Source organism: Cyprinus carpio, chromosome A7 (assembly GCF_018340385.1).
Source record: "Cyprinus carpio isolate SPL01 chromosome A7, ASM1834038v1, whole genome shotgun sequence".
Lineage (NCBI taxonomy): Eukaryota > Metazoa > Chordata > Actinopteri > Cypriniformes > Cyprinidae > Cyprinus > Cyprinus carpio.
The window spans coordinates 37,327,367-37,345,757 of NC_056578.1; the positions used below are offsets into that span (position 1 = coordinate 37,327,367).

General features: G+C 34.6%; 2 protein-coding genes across 3 annotated transcripts in view; both read left to right on the forward strand.

Annotated features, from left to right (window-relative positions):
* Positions 1 to 1,062: 1,062 nt before the first annotated feature.
* Positions 1,063 to 3,854, forward strand: LOC109057457 (tetranectin-like protein). Of its 2 annotated transcripts, none has more exons than XM_042759241.1 (3): positions 1,063 to 1,391; positions 1,534 to 1,626; positions 3,357 to 3,854. In XM_042759241.1, the coding sequence occupies exons 1-3, from the start codon at positions 1,286 to 1,288 to the stop codon at positions 3,752 to 3,754; spliced, it is 597 nt and encodes a 198-aa protein (XP_042615175.1). In that variant the 5' UTR covers positions 1,063 to 1,285; the 3' UTR covers positions 3,755 to 3,854. The 2 variants fall into 2 exon arrangements, with proteins under 2 accessions (XP_042615175.1, XP_018930240.2); XM_019074695.2 differs by having other exon boundaries at positions 1,074 to 1,391; positions 1,540 to 1,626.
* Positions 3,855 to 9,655: 5,801 nt separating this feature from the next.
* LOC109057458 (ubiquitin carboxyl-terminal hydrolase 47-like) overlaps positions 9,656 to 18,391 on the forward strand; it is a 31,947-nt gene continuing 23,211 nt past the window's right edge. The window contains exon 1 of the mRNA XM_042761040.1: positions 9,656 to 9,951. Coding sequence (XP_042616974.1) covers positions 9,907 to 9,951 — 45 coding nt within the window. The 5' untranslated portion in view covers positions 9,656 to 9,906. The remainder of the gene's footprint in view (positions 9,952 to 18,391) is intronic.

An 18,391-nucleotide genomic window follows, 5' to 3' on the forward strand; every position in this document is an offset into this window, starting at 1 on the left:
ATGTATCTGTCGAAATCTTTTCCTTTTTTAAATAGAGGAGACTAAGTGATCTGCAGGGCACATGTCATGTGTTTCAAAGACACGCAGTAAAAGATATTCCCTCTGGGCTGTTTGCTCTTTTTTGCACTCATCTCTCCACTCCCTCCATCTCACAACATCACACTCTAAAATTAGCTGAGAACACTGAGCTCTGAACCGGACTTCCTTCCCTGATCAACAGCCTCTCTGTCTCCAGCTCCAACTAAAATCAATATACAGCTATTCATATCCTCAAGACAAAGTTAGGCAACCAATTTCTTTAATACTTGTTGTAATTGATCTTTATAATTCAAAATATATGGATCTTTAATTTAGATTAAATTAATAAAATTCATTTCAGTTAATAACATTAATGTTATCGACATTTCTGGTTAAAACATAAACTTTTAAATAAAATTAAATCATTTTTTTTTATAAGACATATGAAATGTAAACATTTTATTTGAAATATTAAATTAAATTTATATTGATTATCTAATCAATGTTTCTTGTTAAAACATGAAACTAAGATTAAATTAAATAATTGCATATGATCTAATCAATATTTTTTATTAAGTACAACATAAAAAATTTTTTTTGAAATATTTGAAATGTATTAAATTATATTATTAAATTAATTGTTTAAAAAAGTTTAATTATTGATACATCTGATTGTTCTAACTAACATTAATGATTATTTTTTATTACATTATTACTAATTCCATTTTTTATTTTAAAAGTTTCAGATGAAATGATGAAAACCAAAAATTTGCAGAATTACAAAAAAAAAAAAAGAGAAAGAATGCTATAAGTAAATATAATAAAACACTCACATTGAATCAGTTTATTTCTTTTTGAATTTTTTTTTACCCCTCTGTGAATTATTCAAAATCTACTTTTTATAAATCACTTTATAACAAACTGGTCAAAAGCAAGGAATTTATTCACAAAGGACTGAAATACTGAAATATAATTTAATTACCTTGAGTTTTTTTAACCACTTAACATGTGTGGTAGTGAATGAATTTTCTTGTTGGGTTATGAATGGGAAAACTCCTAAATGAATTTCATGTGCTTCCCATGTAAATATTTATGAATGGCTGGAAACAGAGGAATGGTTGTTGGGACTGCACTGAAAGTGCAATTCAATTCCCTTTAGGTACACAAAAACACAGAATGTCCAGCCAATAGCCTGAGAGTAAAAAGAGAGAAAACTGCAAGACTTGTCCACATTTCTCTCAGTGATTTGCACTGCTCAGCTGTGACCATGGCACAGTCTCGGCTTCTGCTGTTAGTGGTCTGCTTTAGTGTCCTCCAGTCCGGATATGGCCATCCTTCTCGCTCCAAGAAAGGAGTTCCTGTTCGACAGAGAGGTATCTTTTGTGTCAGTAATATATGTTTAATCTCAACTGCAAACAGATCTTACAGACCTCTTTTTAGAAACAATCAAGCTTTTGTAATGTGTTGAATATTTTTAATTTGATCTGACCTCTGGTGTGTCGTTCTTCTGTTGAGATACAGCTACAGAAGATGATGACATGAGGACACAGATTGACAAGCTGTGGCAGGAAGTCAATTCCCTGAAAGAGATGCAGGCGCTGCAAACAGGTAAACAGTAATACAAGGTTGATTTCATTTAAAAAGCTCTCCATTCTTATATTATTTAATATTATGCCTGAGTCACACCATAAGCAGCAGTAGCACCTATGTTAACAACTGAAAAAGTTGACATCGAAAGTGTCTCTGTGAAAAATAAGTGCGCTTAATTGTATTGACTGTACACTTGTAGTGTACTTCAATTCTTAAAAGTATATATATATATATATAGATATATATATATATTAGGGCTGTCAAATGATTATCACGATTAATCACATCCAAAATAAAAGTTTTGTTTATATAATATATGTATGTGTACAGGGTATATTTATTATGTGTATATATAAATACACAGACATAAATTATATATTTAGAAAATATTTACATGTATATACATTTATATATTTATATTCTTATATTTTATATTATATATAAATATATTTAATATATAAACATAACATATTCTTCTTAAATATATACATGCATGTGTGTGTATTTATATACATATAAATATACCACAGTATACACAGATATATTACGTAAACAAAACTTTTATTTTGGATGTGGATTAATCGTGATTAATCATTTGACAGCCCTAATATATATATATATATATATATATATATATATATATTAGGCCCTAATATATATATATAATGATCAATTTAGTTTGAGATGTCACATGGAATTTTGGGTTTTCATGAGCTGTATGCCAAAATCATCAGTATTAAAACAATAAAAGACCTGAAATATTTCAGTTGGTGTGCAATGAATCTAAAATATATGAAAGTTTAATTTTTATCATTACATTATGGAAAATAATGAACTTTTTCACAATATGCTAATTTTTTTAGAAGGACCTGTATAATATTAATGGAGTATAATGCCACCTATATGTACTTAAAGAAAAAACACTTGACACACTTAAGTACACTTTTAAAAAGTTCACTTTGTAATGTCCAATTCAAAGTTTTACTTTAACATCATTATATTTTAATAATCTTTTGTAGTGCTTTGAAGAAGTACACTTATTTTGATGTGTCGATTAAGCAAAACACATTTAGTGTGATATTCGATATTTCAGTGAATGTTAATATATTTTAAATGTACTAAATTGCAATACATTTTAAATACATGACATACAAGTTTCAGTGACATTAAAGTATATTTTAGTTCACCATAAATGCTTTCATTACATTCAGCAGTACACTTTAACCATTTTTCAAATACAATAGAAGTAATTATGAAATTGTCATATAAAAATGTACTTAAGTGCAATTTTAGTGGGTCAAAAAAGCACTCTTTCATTTAATTTTAAATAATAGTTTCTTTTTTTAATAAAAGCACAATTTCATTTGTTTAAATAATATGCAATAGTCATAGCTCAGCTCAGACTTAAGTATATTCTTTAAAGTATATTATATCAATTAAAAGTACCATTTTTTAATGTATGCTAAGGTGTATTTCTTTTTCACAAGGGCAAAGACTGACAATAATAATAATATACATAATATATATAAAAGAAAATAACAAATCATTTATATAAAACATACTGTATATGTTGTGAGACAATTAATGGTGCCAGATGTAAATATTGGACAGATGTGAACTGACTAAAGAATGAACAATGTAAGTACTTGTTAGCTTATAAATAGTGCATATAGTGAAATATGTTTGTAACTAATGTGTGAAACTGCTATAAACCAGTTTACATGAGTGAATGTTTTTGTATGTATCAGTTTGCCTGCGTGGCATCAAAGCCCACAGGAAGTGTTACCTGGTTTCTGAGCAGGCCAAGCACTACCATGAGGCCAATGAGGACTGTATCGCACAGGGAGGGACCCTGGCCATACCTCGAGACACCATCCAGAACGATGAACTCACAGACTATGCCAAACGCAGCTCACCCGCATCCAAAGATTTCTGGATCGGCATAACAGACATAGTGAAGGAAGGCCAGTATGTGGACGTGAACAGCCTGCCTGTCACTTTCTTCCACTGGGATCGCTCCAAGAGAGAGCCCTCCGGAGGGAAGAGAGAGAGCTGCGTCACGCTCTCGCTGGCAGCACAGGGAAAATGGCACGACGAGGTCTGTCGCAGTCAGAAGAAATACATCTGTGAATATCTGATCCCATGATGTGCATCACACATGACATAAAGATGCTTGTTAAAGATACAGACAGCCTGCCATTGAAGCAGGTCAATAAAAATGAACCACTCAGTGGTAATGTACTGTATGTAGTGTCCTTTTTATTCACTTCAACGGCAGAGGAACACTAAACAGAAGCTTTCTCAGATTTACAGTGATTGTTTTTCAAGGCAGTGAAAAAAAAAGAAAAGAAACTGCAATAATGATATGATGGTTTTTCTGGATATGGTATCATGGTAACTGTTACACAAATGAAACATTTAGAGTACTAATCAGATTATTTTGAAGATTTAGAATTTTGAATAGATTAATTGTTAAAAAATGATGACTAAAAAAATACAACAAAGCTGTGTATTTAGATTACATGTAAGGTCTGTAGGTCAAATGATTTATTTATTTAGAAAATAATGTACACAACAAGAGAGGCGACATTCCAACACTTTAATGAATGAAGAACAAAAGGAATGATTATATGAAAATAAAATATAATATAGAACAAAATATGGGACGATAAAATAGGGACAACAACTCTGCTTCAAAATAATACACATTTCTATCCCTAGCATGTACTATTCTGAAAAATTTTCCCCCTGTTTATTTGAATAAACAGGATTTGACTTGTTCAGGAAAATCTTGTCCTCTAAAGTCTAATGCCCATTAAGTATTTAAAAATCTTTTGTTTTATATATATATATATATATGTATTATATATATATATATATATATATATATATATATATATATATTATATATATTATATATATATATATATATATATATATATATATTAGGGTAATTATTAACTAAAACGTAAACCCTAAAAAAAATTGTTTTGTTTAGTTTCATTTAAAATATTAAATGAATTTAACCTACTAAATAAAACCAAATGATGAATTCAGCATATTAGAAAAATACATAAAAAGACAAAAAAAAAAAAAAGTCAAAAACATGCTCCAAAATTACTAAAACATATAAAAATAAATATAAAACTCAAATCAAAATATTGACAACTATAATAGTATATGAATGATACAAAAATAAATGAATACCTATATATATTCAGTTTATATATTTATACCTATTAAAGGTATATATATATATATTATATATATATATATAATATATATATAATATTATATATATATATATATATATATATATATATATATATCCTTCATTCGTCCCTCGGGTCATTTTGACCCGAAAATGATTTTCAAAAAATTCTTAAAATCGTGTGTTGATCGTACCGATCCAACATCTCTTTACTTATGTCACACTTGCGCCAGAAATACACACACACACACAAATTTAGTTTAAATGGGTGCAATAAAAAAAGTAATAAAAGTGTCCCGTGACCTGCATAGGAATGAAAGGAATTAACGAGAAAACTACTTTTTATTACATTTGAATTTCTTTTTTTTTCTTTTTTTTTTTTTTTTTTGGATATACAAAATCTGAGACAATCCAGTAAAGATTTATACCTAAATGAAGGGCTGAGACTACAGAATATCCCCAATGCAGGAAAAACCTCTCACACACACGGTACACACACTCCCATAGAACACATTATAATATGTTTATGTTTCTGCTGGGATTTGTACTTAACAGTTCAATTTGAGTGATATGGTGGAGACCAATGAGTTTATATCAGATTTATATTTAAAAAAATATACGATATATTTATTTCATATTTATGAATTTCTATGAATATACATATGTTTAGGTTATAATTCAGTTAGAATTTTTTTTTTTTTTTTTTACAAAATATGGATTTTGTAATGTTTTAATATATATATTTGAATCCATAAACAACCAAATTGAAGCCTCAGAATTATCTCATTTCTCATGTTTCATTTGTTTTGCTCAGTTAAAAATATCCATTGGGTTCTGTAGGCCCCTCTAGTGGCTGTAACCATAAAATGCAATTGTATGTCATTTCTTCCCACCAGAGGGCATCAGAGGCACTCAGTGAATCAATTCCAAGGCCATCTGTTGTTTTTTGATGAAACAGGACTGAAATTGTGTCTTTATTTTAGTTTTTTGTTGTTGTTGTTGTTGTTGTTGTTTTTTGGTGAAATAATGTACAAAAACTGCTAATTGGTTTATATTTTCTTAAAAATATCCAGAATAAAATTTAAATATAATAAAAATCATTAAAAATTAATAGGAAAACCTACATAAATATTTAAAATATAAAAATAGATCACTGTAAGATTTCTGGACAAAAAAAAATAAAAATAAAAATAAAAAATAAAATAAAAAATTAAAATTAGTGTCATTTTTAGCCTTCGGGTCATTTTGACCCTCGAGGGACACTTTTGTTATAGGTTCAGTAAGGACGGATGACGCATATATAGATATATAGGTGCTTCTCAATAAATTAGAATGTTGTGGAAAAGTTCATTTATTTCAATAATTCAACTCAAATTGTGAAACTCGTGTATTAAATAAATTCAATTCACACAGACTGAAGTAGTTTAAGTCTTTGGTTATTTTAATTGTGATGATTTTGGCTCACATTTAACAAAAACCCACCAACTTCAACAAATTAGAATATGGTGACATGCCAATCAGTTAATCAACTCAAAACACCTGCAAAGATTTCCTGAGCCTTCAAAATGGTCTATCAGTTTGGTTCACTAGGCTACACAATCATGGGGAAGACTGCTGATCTGACAGTTGTCCAGAAGACAATCATTGACAGGAGGGTAAACCACAAACATTCATTGCAAAAGAAGCTGGCTGTTCAGAGAGTGCTGTATCCAAGCATGTTAACATAACGTTGAGTGGAAGGAAAAAGTGTGGAAGAAAAAGATGCAGAACCAACCGAGAGAACCACAGCCTTATGAGGATTGTCAAGCAAAATCGATTCAAGAATTTGAGTGAACTTCACAAGGAATGGACCATCAAGAGCCACCACACACAGACGTGTCAAGGAATTTGCTGAAGCACAGACAACGTCAGAGGCATCTTACCTGGGCTAAGGAGAAGAAGAACTGGACTGTTGCCCAGTGGTCCAAAGACCTCTTCAGATGAGAGCAAGTTTTGTATTTCATTTGGAAACCAAGGTCCTAGAGTCTGGAGGAAGGGTGGAGAAGCTCATAGCCCAAGTTGTTTGAAGTCCAGTGTTAAGTTTCCACAGTCTGTGATGATTTGGGGTGCAACGTCATCTGCTGGTGTTGGTCCATTGTGTTTTTTGAAAACCAAAGTCACTGCACCCGTTTACCGAGACATTTCGGAGCACTTCATGCTTCCTTCAGCTGACCAGCTTTTTGAAGATGCTGATTTCATTTTCCAGCAGGATTTGCAGGGTTTTTCCTGGGTCAAAATTGGTCTTCGGTGGTGGCTGACCGACATGGTCATCCACACACAGCAAAGAGTACCCTAGTACCCACATGATCCGCAAGCCCAATATTGATAATAAATGTTCAATTTAAAATAAATACAAAGAAACAGTTTGTGATTTTTTTCTTATCCTATTTATTCATGAAAAAACGATCACTGTCAGGCTAGATATTAAAAGAAAGTGATTACAACTTATTTTACATGTAAACATCATCGATACCAAAGTATATTTGAAATGTCAAAGGTATCACAATTTTTCTATTTATAAATTATGCAATTATTAGACACAGATATCACCTGTCTCTCTCACTGTCATCCTTTCGTGCCCTCTTTGCAAAAAAAAAAAAAAGCTGTGATTTTTCCACGACTGGCTTTCATAGTTTTAAAAGATAAAATTCTTTTTTGATAGACCTGATAATTATTTTAGTATAATCATATCAATTAAAAAGTAGCATTAAAAACGTAGCGTTAAAAGGTGTAATAGTGTAATTTTGTTACCATATAAAATTGAATAAAATTAGCAGCTAGCTAGCAACAGCTTGCTTTGTGCTTTGGTCTAGTTTCATCTCACTCCAGTCTAACTTTAAACTAAATGATTTTATAGGGTAATTTACTACACATTGTCATAGGCCTATACATACTGTGGATTATTAGGCTCTAGATTTTACACTAAACACTCTTGCTAAATGGGGGTAAGCACACTTACTTTCTCATGATTTCAGATGTTTATGTTCTTCTAAGAAGTAATGATTTTTTATACACCGATTCAGACACTGACGGCAGAAATTGATTTATTTATTCATTATAATGAATCGGCTCAAAGGAGTCATTAGGTCGCGAATCGGACTTTAGCGACGTGTTGTGTGTGAATCCTGGCTGTTAGGACATCGCGAAAGATTTGTCAACACACACTTCATAACTGGATAGATTTTTTTTTTTTTGGGTATTTAAAGTTATGTCAGCTGCATGTGCGGAATGCTTGTCACAAGTTGTAAGAGAAGAATGCAATTCACACCCAGTGGTAATTCAGCAAAAATATTCTCCGAAGGCACCACGTGAAACATGGATTCGGTCTTCCGACCTTTAGGATCAGTTGATTTTTGATGCGAGGGAGAGAGCAAAGACAGAACTGAAGACGGAGAGTGCGCGCGCGGGGGAGGGGCGCTGTGCTCGTTCTCTCCGTCACTCCGTCTGTAGACTGCTTCACTCACAAAACACAATTACCGATCAAATTAGGCTTTGGCGGGACAAAAAATCGTTTTGGCGGCCGCCAAAAAAATTTCAATGTAGGAAAAACCCTGGATTTGGCACCTGCCCACACTGCCAAAAGCACCAAAAGTTGGTTAAATGACCATGGTCATTGACTGGCTTGACTGGCCAGCAAACTCACCAGACCTGAACCCCAGAGAGAATCTATGGGGTATTGTCAAGAGGAAAATGAAAAACAAGAGACCAAAAAATGCAGATGAGCTGAAGGCCACTGTCAAAGAAACCTGGGCTTACCACCTCAGCATACCACCTCAGCAGTGCCAAAAACTGATCACCTCCATGCCACGCCGAACTGAGACAGTAATTAATGCAAAAGGAGCCCCTACCAAGTATTGAGTACATGTACAGTAAATGAACATACTTTTCAGAAGGCCAACAATTCACTAAAAATGTTTTTTTTTTTAATTATTGGTCTTATGAAGTATTCTAATTTGTTGTGAATTGGTGTTTTTTTGTTAAATGTGAGTCAAAATCATCACAATTAAAAGAACCAAAGATTTAAACTACTTCAGTCTGTGTGTACTGAATTTATTTAATACACGAGTTTCACAGTTTGAGTTGAATTACTGAAATAAATGAACTTTTCATTAACCTAATTTATTGCGATCCACCTCTGTGTGTATATATATATATATATTATATATATATATCTATATATATATATATATATATATATATATATATATATATATATTATATATATAATATATATATAATGATCAATTTAGTTTGAGATGTCACAATTAACACTTTAAGGACATGTTTTAAATATATATTTTTTATGCCTTTTATTCCCTTTTTTTGGCGTAAAAAAAAAAAATCAGTTTTGGGAAAGAAGTAAACACAATAAAACCACACACTGAAGGCAAAGTGTGAAGTGAGTGACAAGTATGGTGACCCATACTCAGAATTAGTGCTCTGCTTTTAACCCATCCAAAGTGCACACACACCATGAACACACACCCGGAGCAGTGGGCAGCCATTTATGCTGCGGCGCCCGGGGAGCATTTGGGGTTTCGTGCCTTGCTCAAGGACACCTCAGTCGTGGTATTGCCGGCCCGAGACTCAAACCCACAACCTTAGGGTTAGGAGTCAAACCATTGACTTCCCCTGGTCATGTTATATAATGACAGCAGACTTTAATCAAAAGGTTGAAGTGTGTTCTAAGGACAAGTTTTATATTACATAACTATCATGCAAAGTCTCGAATCACATCACAATATCTTCGTTTCACTGACTGCCAGTTTACACTTTCATAACGCACACAGGCAGAGTGTTGTCGGAAGTGACGCAGATTGATGTGAAGTCTCGCGAAAGTGCGCAGCGGCCATTTTTCCTCCATTGATTGCTGTTTTCGCTCACAGTCCAAGCAGAAAGAAAGTAACGTAGATTAAACTGGATTACGAGCCGTTTAGCCCCAAAGCTGATTCTTCGACGTCGCCTGGTTTTAACTCACACGCTCAGAATGGTGTCCGAGAGTGACTCGCAGAGCTCCTGTTGACAGCGGACCGCGGCTGGAGGATCCGATGGAAATGGTGCCCATCGAAGAAACGCAGCTTGTGCCCAAAGAGGTGAGAGATGATCGACCCCAAAACAACACACAGAAATGACACCGCCTCGCTCTATAAATCGCACCATGAGCCAGTGATTCGCGTTTAGATAAATGTAGGGAGAGACATGAAAGTGCGTGTCAGTGTTGAGCTCAGCGGCTAGCAGGAGAGTGCTAGCAGCAGCTCGGCTAACTATCAGTAAACAAGTCCTTCAAACAGATTAAAAACATTAATAACTACTCGAGTCCGGTGGTTTATGTGACTATTAACGCCGGTTAGCGTGTTGTCATGTGTGCTGCCCGACTGTTTACTTGTCACACATCCTGGAAAGTGTCCTGCTGGAGTGAGTTCAGGGAGGCGCTAAAGCGTGCGCCATAGTTTGTGTGTTAGCAGCACAGATTAGACTGCTTGGGTTAATCCACATCACTTCATTCACGCACACGTTTCAGATTAGAGGCATACTTCAGGTATTCGAGGACTTTTGGACCTTTAACTGTCAGGATATATATATATTTTTTATATTTATATATATATATATATATATATATAGATATATAGATATATATATATATATATATATTATTTTTTTTTTTTTTTTTTTTTTTTTTTTTTTTCTCTCGAGGTAACTCATTTTGGAATAAATGTCAGTGCAGTTAAACAAGTTATATTGTTTAAAGTAAAAATCATTTGATTTTAACATTAGCAAGGAAAGACTGTTTTGGAATGCTTCAAAAGTATTACTCCGTGGTAATAATGATAGTTGAGATAAATAACATATGCTGTAATGACATTTCTAGGCCTGTTTATTTTACATATTATTTATTGACTTTAGTAAGATTTTACCAGAAAAGATTTTAGATTTTTTTTTTATCATATGTTTATTTAAAAAGTAAATTGTATAAATGTAACTGCTGTATTTCTCTGTTTGCTTAGTTTTTATGTTGTGTTTATTTAACTCTTTAATGCAAGTCAGTTTTGCCAAGAAGATAGCCTTAGATGCTGGCATGGCAATGAAAATATATCACTACTACAATATTTACTAAATTAGAAATAATTTTAAAAAATGAAGAAAAAAAAAGAGAAAAAAAGCAGCTTCCTGGTTTTGGAATTTTTCAGGACTAATTTTCCACCAATTAAAACCATGACAACAGATGCACACTTCAGAGCATCTAACAGCAGGATTTGTTTGGAGTGTTTTTGGAATTAAGTATTTATTAAAAATTCAAAGACTTGCTTAAAGTGCATATTCCAGGTTAGAGACCCAAGTGAGTCGATGTATAGAAAAAATAATGTAGGAACTAGATTTTTAAAAAAAATATGCTATTAAGGCTTCTGGAGTCGTTTTTGTGAGAGAATTTTACTTCCGCATCTGAAAACCACCAAAACCGGAAGTGATGCAACGAGAGGGAGTGCGGTCCATAGGAAACAATGGGTCGCAATGACAGTTCGGACGCTGAGGAAATTTTAACTGTTTATTTACACTTATGACGGACCACAGATACAATTATGAGCCTAGAGAGCAGGGACAGGCCAGGATTAGACAGAACAACGGTCAGAGGAGACACATTGAGTTGTGTGAGGAGAACAAGGCAGGTGTCTTGGTGAGAGACCAGTGTTGTCTTACAGATATACACACGTTAGCTAACGATATGTAATCAGGCAATAGCAAAGCTAGTATTGGTCATCTGTGAGTATTGATACTTACCAGTAACAGGGGTTGATAAGGGTTGATCAGGCGTGTCACACTCGTTAATATCTGACTCTGACGTTACGTGATATCGCGGTTTCTCATCACCGCAGGAGAGAGAGAGAGATAAACACGTTTTTGTTTCATTATGTGTGGGATATGTGAGGCCATGGTCACAGCTGAGGAAAGTCAGTGCTGCAGGGAGTTAGATGTGTACTGGGTCTTAGTGGAGAATGTGACCCCCTCACTTACTGTGCAGCGTCTGACTCTGCACCCAGGCTTTGAGGCTTGTAAGCCATTATTAGATAGCTTACAGAGGAAGGAGGACTTTATACATGTTTTTGTATGGCCCCATTTTTGGTAACAATCAATAAAAAATAATTACAATCACAAATTGTCTTACTGCATAAAAACCTGTTTATGAAGATTACATCATATAAATATCAAGCAGATCTACATTTATGGTTAATTTAGTTGTATTTATACAGCACTAAATCAACAAATATTATTTCCTAGCACTGTTAAAACCTAACTCACAACACAACATTGCAACTGTTAATATGTAGATGTACTAAACATATACTACCGAAAGAAAAATATACCATTTGACCCATTTAAAAACATTTAACAACCTTTCAGTCTGGGTATCACACTGATGTGTTAACGTGTAAAATCGTGAATGCTGTGCTAGATACACAACAACAGCCTAATCTTGTTGGTCCTGTGGAGGGATCTGGAAAGAGGAGCAGGTGTAGTGGAGGACAAGAGTCAGTGCTGCTTTCTCGTGGAGCCTGTGGTGACCTGCAGTATTCCTCTCTCAGAGACTCCATGAGGCCTGATGCATATACTGGGAGAAGCAAGCAAACGTTTAGATCACATTCACTGCTGACCCTGCTTTTCCACACGGCCTCCATCACATCTGCATCTCTATTAGGAGCGGAAGCTGCAGTCCTGTAGAGGTGGTTAATAACAGCTGACCTCCACTGCTTCAGATCTTCACAATCTCTCATTGCTTGCAATGTCTCCCAAAGCCTTATAAACAAACCACATGACAAAAAAAAAAAAAAAAATTATCTAATTATCTGTGCAAACAATGTCACTAAGCTGTAACTAGACTTGATGGTTATAATATTAGCTAATTGAGGTTAACCTACCAGCTATGCCTTCTCATTTTCAAATCCTGCATTAATGGTTCATATGTTTTTTTCATAGGTTATATATATTAATTTGAATTTTTTTTTTTTACCGGCAATATGCACTTTAAATGAAATGTGCATTCAGTGAATGCCGACGGTATATGAGAAAGCATTATTGCGGTAGCTTTTCTGTTACTAATAATGTACAGGCAAACACTATGCTTTTTCATATACACCATCAACTTTCTATGTTTAATATTTCTGTTAATAATTTATTAGACTGAACTGTTCAAAAAGTACTAAACTAATGAAGACAGAGAATGTTAGACAGAATAAATGTCTCACTTCTGACACTTAACAGCCAAACAGAAAAACAAATTGGCCGATGCAAAAAAAAAAAAAAAAAAAGGAAATATATATATGACTGATATATATCGGTCGACCACTATTATAACTAGTACTTTTTTTGGCATGTTTTTTTAGTTCCCCAGTTTACTGCACTGTTATTAATATTTGCAGAGAAAAGTAACCATTTATGATAAAAACACTTATAATCCTTTATCAGTGTCTTTATTTTGGCTGTTTATATGGTTGTTATTGTGGGTAATTAAATTCATTGTGTCACGGATTTTCAACTAAATTCAGAGCAGGATTAATCTATTCAAAGATGTAACAACAATAAAAGTCTGTTTGATCCTATTTGATCTTGGTCTGCAGGATTAACGTGACCTTCACTGTCTTAACGCCAGTTACCACATGAATCTGTCTTTTTTTTTTATAGCGGGATGGACAATCTCACATTCTTCCTCTGGGTTATGACAACACCTGCTGGAAATCATTGATTAGTCAGCACTAAAGTTTATAGTTATATCATAACTCCGGTGCAACGAGATTAACTTTAAAGCACTCTGAGCCTGAATGTGTGCTGATATCACAAAGGTTCATGGAATCACAGTACACTGCTATGGCACCAGGGCTGCATTATTAATCAAAATAAAACCAAAATTACAACATGGCTTAGTGCGATCAATTCAAATCACAAAGTATCGAAAAATCACATAGTATCAAATCACAAAGGCTGTGATTTACTTAAAAAAAATATGCTCTGAGTGTTTCAGAGTGGAGCATGGCATTGTGTTTTTACATGTGAGCAGCTCATTATTCGCCAGTGTTTTCAATGTCTCAAAGCAGCTCAGTTCTCAGTAAATTCTGCTCCACACAAACTCCATCTCTGTGTTTACTCTAAGTTTGGGTCATTTAAACGTGCATTCTAGAAAGCAACATGTGCCAACCATCTTCCCATACTAAAGAGAAGCGCTTGTCAACAAAAGAAACTGGGATCCTTGTGGTTTTCCGTCAAAATAAAAGTTTGATGGTGTAACGTTTGCAAATGAGGAAATTAAGATAGCCATTATTAGTAGTAATTTGTAAAATAAAATTATTAGTTTTTAATTTATAAATTTTTTTTAATACTCAGAATATTTCTTGTTTTTATTTAATAATAATAATTATTTTAGAAATGTATTGATATAATATTGCACAGTTTTAGCCAATTTATGCAGCCCTACAAAAAGCATACAAACCTGTATTTTTTTTAAATCACATTTTATATTGCGACCATAATTTGTACCAGAAATATCTCAATGGGGTTTATACGCAACACGATTCTGTAAAACAGGTCACGTCACTTCCAGTTCGGGTCTTTTGTGTGTGCTTTGTTAAATATGGAGCTCTTTTACTCAAGATGCCTTCAAATGAGATACCAAAGATGATCATAACTGCTGTCCAGAACATATGCAGATTATAAAAGTTCTCACTAACATTGGGATATTAAAATGAAATAAAACAACAGCAACAAAACAACAACAGCTAGCTAGGTTAGCTGGATACCATTAAAGTTCATATATATCGGCATAAGTTGATACTGCTTTAACACTTTTGTCAGGTGACATTTGACACATTACCCATTACATTTTTTTCCCAAAATCTTGCAGCCCTACGTGGTACCCTTGAGCAAAGCACTTAACCTCACATTGCTCCAAGAATGGCGTTCCTGCAGTTTACGTACTGTAAATCACATCACATTAAACCATTCGCCAAATAACATCAGATGTAGCCCAATCCTCTATGCCCCACCTTTCTCAAACGCATCGTTTTCTACAAAGACCCTCCTTCTGACAAGTGCAGTCTGCTCTGATTGGCTAGCTGACCCAGTGCATTGTGATTGGCCGAACACCGAAAGCACTCGTCGGAAATGTAACGCCCCTTTCCATAATCATGAGCTTCATCTTTCAAAATAAATGTAAAGACCGTTAATAATGTTCTTACTTTTACCATCAGTTCAAGCCCGAAAGGGGAACAGAGTCGCGTGACAGACACAGTGATTAAGCTCGTATGTGTTTGCAATACACAAGCCATGGATGGTTAAGACAGCTGACTCTGTGATGTGACCCTGTCTCTCTCTCTCTTCCTCTCTCTCTCTTTCACACACACACACATGCGTGCACACACACAACGCGTAAAACTCCGCATTTGTACAGTCAATAGCAAATACTTCAACTAATAACAAAACATACTTACAGTAGCTGATTCAGAAGCGCCAGATTGTCGTAGCAAAGTCTGAATTATATCATCTCCTAGGTTCACGAAACTGTCGTCCATAAAATGCGTTGCTGTTCTGTTGTAAGTAATCTTGTACAGTTATGGGTTAATATGCTTTCGGAAGGCCAAATAAACTGCTCTTGCTTTCACCTAGATACACACAGCATCTCCCTGACATGGCTGCTTCAACACTAACTGCAGTTACTGAAACCACGCCTTCTTTCTTTGCGTGAACATTTGGGCTGCGTTACGCAAATATTTCCACATCATGACGTAGACGTGGGGGCGTGTTTGAATGAGCCGTTTTAGGGGTGTGTGGCAGAGTATTAACTATGATAAAGAATATCTCTTTGGTTTTGAGAATATAGTCTTTGCAATTTCAGGGATCTTATCTATGCACAATCAGCTTGTAACACTCCAAAGAGAAAGGAACACTTGACATCGCATCATATGACCGCTTTAACATTCCTACTTAAGACCTTCTGCACATATCCCACATTTCCAACAACTATGCCTCTGTCCCGCTGCCACGCAAAGGCCTGGCCCAGAGAACATCTGTTGCCTTTAGATAGAAGAGGAATGTTGCTAGCATTCTAGCACACAGGACGTCAAAACATAAAAGCCAGTAAAGTTTCACAATAGCTTTTGAAGTGTAGTGTCTTTCGGGTCAAAATTGGCTTATGGGGAGCTCCTATTATGATGTGTGGTTGTAGTGTCTGCTGGCTGTTCAAAGGACCACCTGCTAAAAGTAATTAAACTGTTTGACAAAAGGCTTGAGGGTGATTCATGCCCATCAGGATGAGGCACATTTTTGTATTACCCGTTATAAACCTAAATATACTTGATTTAATTAATTAATTGTACTGTAGTAGTGGGGCTGCACAATTAATCATATGCGATTGTCATGCGCATCTCGTCAGTAAAGCTGGTTCTGTAATTGGTAGTAAATCTCCATGCTTTCAGATGGAGCAGCATTTACTACACAGAGCCGTAGTTCACTGACAAGCTAAATTGCATTCATAATTGCAGACAATTTAATCGCGCGATAATGAAATAGAAGAAATCATTCTGCAACTATGAAAGCGGTTTGCGAAGCTTGTCAGTGAACTAGGGCTCTGTGTGGTAAATGCTGCTCCATCTGAAAGCACGTGAAAATACCACATTTAATAACATTTTTACTCTAAACTCCCTTCATAACGTCAGTCAAGTGTTTGAAATAAATCCTTCTGTGAGATGATGTGGCTTCTTACACAGAATGTCATGCAACATATTTCATAGTATTCTAAGCAGTGATAAAGGCTATGTTGATTAGCATTGCATTATTATATACCTTATTGTAATAAACATTATCATCATGAGCCGAACTCAGATAAGCCATATATTGTCATAGTCGTGTGTTTATTAGTCACGTTTAATCAATGGAAGCAGTTAAATCTTTTTATTCAGCAACCGCTATAGGGATTTCCTGATTTCTTCTGCGAGGTGTATTTGGAGTTTCAGTGCGAGAGCGCCCTCTGGCCTCGGATGGAGATTTACTGCTGATCACAGACATGTGCTTTATAGCGGTAAATTTGGCATAATTCGGACTAACATATAAAAAATAGAGCAGTATAATTAAACTAAAATTACTAGAATATTTAAATACATAATATGTGATTTTTGTCATCTTCTGATTGGTCAACTTCAGATGGATCGCCAAATCGTCTGGTTCAACCGCACATATGCCACGAATTTAAACTGACAGTCCAATTTTTTTTGACATGTTTGAAAATTATCGTGAGCTCGGGACATGCTCGTAATGTTCTCGGATTGGCCCGTAATTATTCTCACACGGTACGAGCCCCGACCATGCGAGCATCTGTGATTTTCTCCCGAGAGAAAAAAATCTCTAGCGAGCTCGTACGACAGCAGAAATTGCACCGTGTACGCCCGCCTTTACCCAGTGAATGGAAAAGCTCTGTAGTTTTTTGTGTTGTATTAAGATGATTTGCTGCCTACGCCCCACATCACATTCTTTAAAAGGAATGCAGATTTTACCAGGTAAACAAAGGTGGCTTAGTTTTGTTACATCCACCTTTACTGTCTGTCACCACTTAGTTATGCTCTACTATGTAGAATAAAAGCAGGCTGGGTGACTTTTTTTTTAAAGTAAACCTATACAGACAATGCATGGAATTTCCCTGAATAACAATCAGGCACTTGCTTTGGGCATTTGATTCAGGTGCTCTAATAGTGTTCAAAGGGACTGGAAATGCCAAGCAGGATCTGAGGCCCTAGTGGCCCCTCTCCCTCTCTGTCTCTGTCTCCTTTTCCATCAGCTGGCGTCTGTGTGCCAGGTAGGAATCTTTATTCACTTCAGCTATTGATGTCATCCACATCGCACCACAAGCGCACCATTTTTATCACACCCCCACAGGACCAGAACATGAGCTAAATTACTTAGGACTGCATCCAACCTGGGAATCTCTGCCTGGAAATGTTTTGATCTGCCAGGCTGCTTAGTCCCAGTGTGTAGTAGTATACATGTAGCTCTAGTGTGTGTCTGTCTATATAAATAAAACAATGTAGGCCTTATAGGACATTATATTCCTCAGTCACTGGAAAACCTGGAAAACATTTTTTTGAGACCTGGAAATGCCATGCACATTAATAAGTCTTAAAAATAATTTAAAAGCCATTGATATTTCAATAGTGAATATAAATTGTTCATGTTATGTACTACTTTAAAAATTTAGTATATGACTCCACAGTAGGCTTATTTATTTGTCTAATGTTTAGGTCATCAGCCTCAAAGTAAAGTAAATATTGATATATGTATTTTATAATATTTGTATACATATTTACTAGTGTATTAAATTATTTTATGTTTCATGTTTTTCATCATAATCATAAATGGCTGCAAAAATTACTTGTTGTGTATTTTTTTGTATAGTATTTAAGTATTTCACAGGTTAAATTTTGTGGAAACCCTGTAATATATTTTTTGTAGTTTATTTTAAAATCTGTAAAATCACACAGTCTTTTGTAAACATTTTTA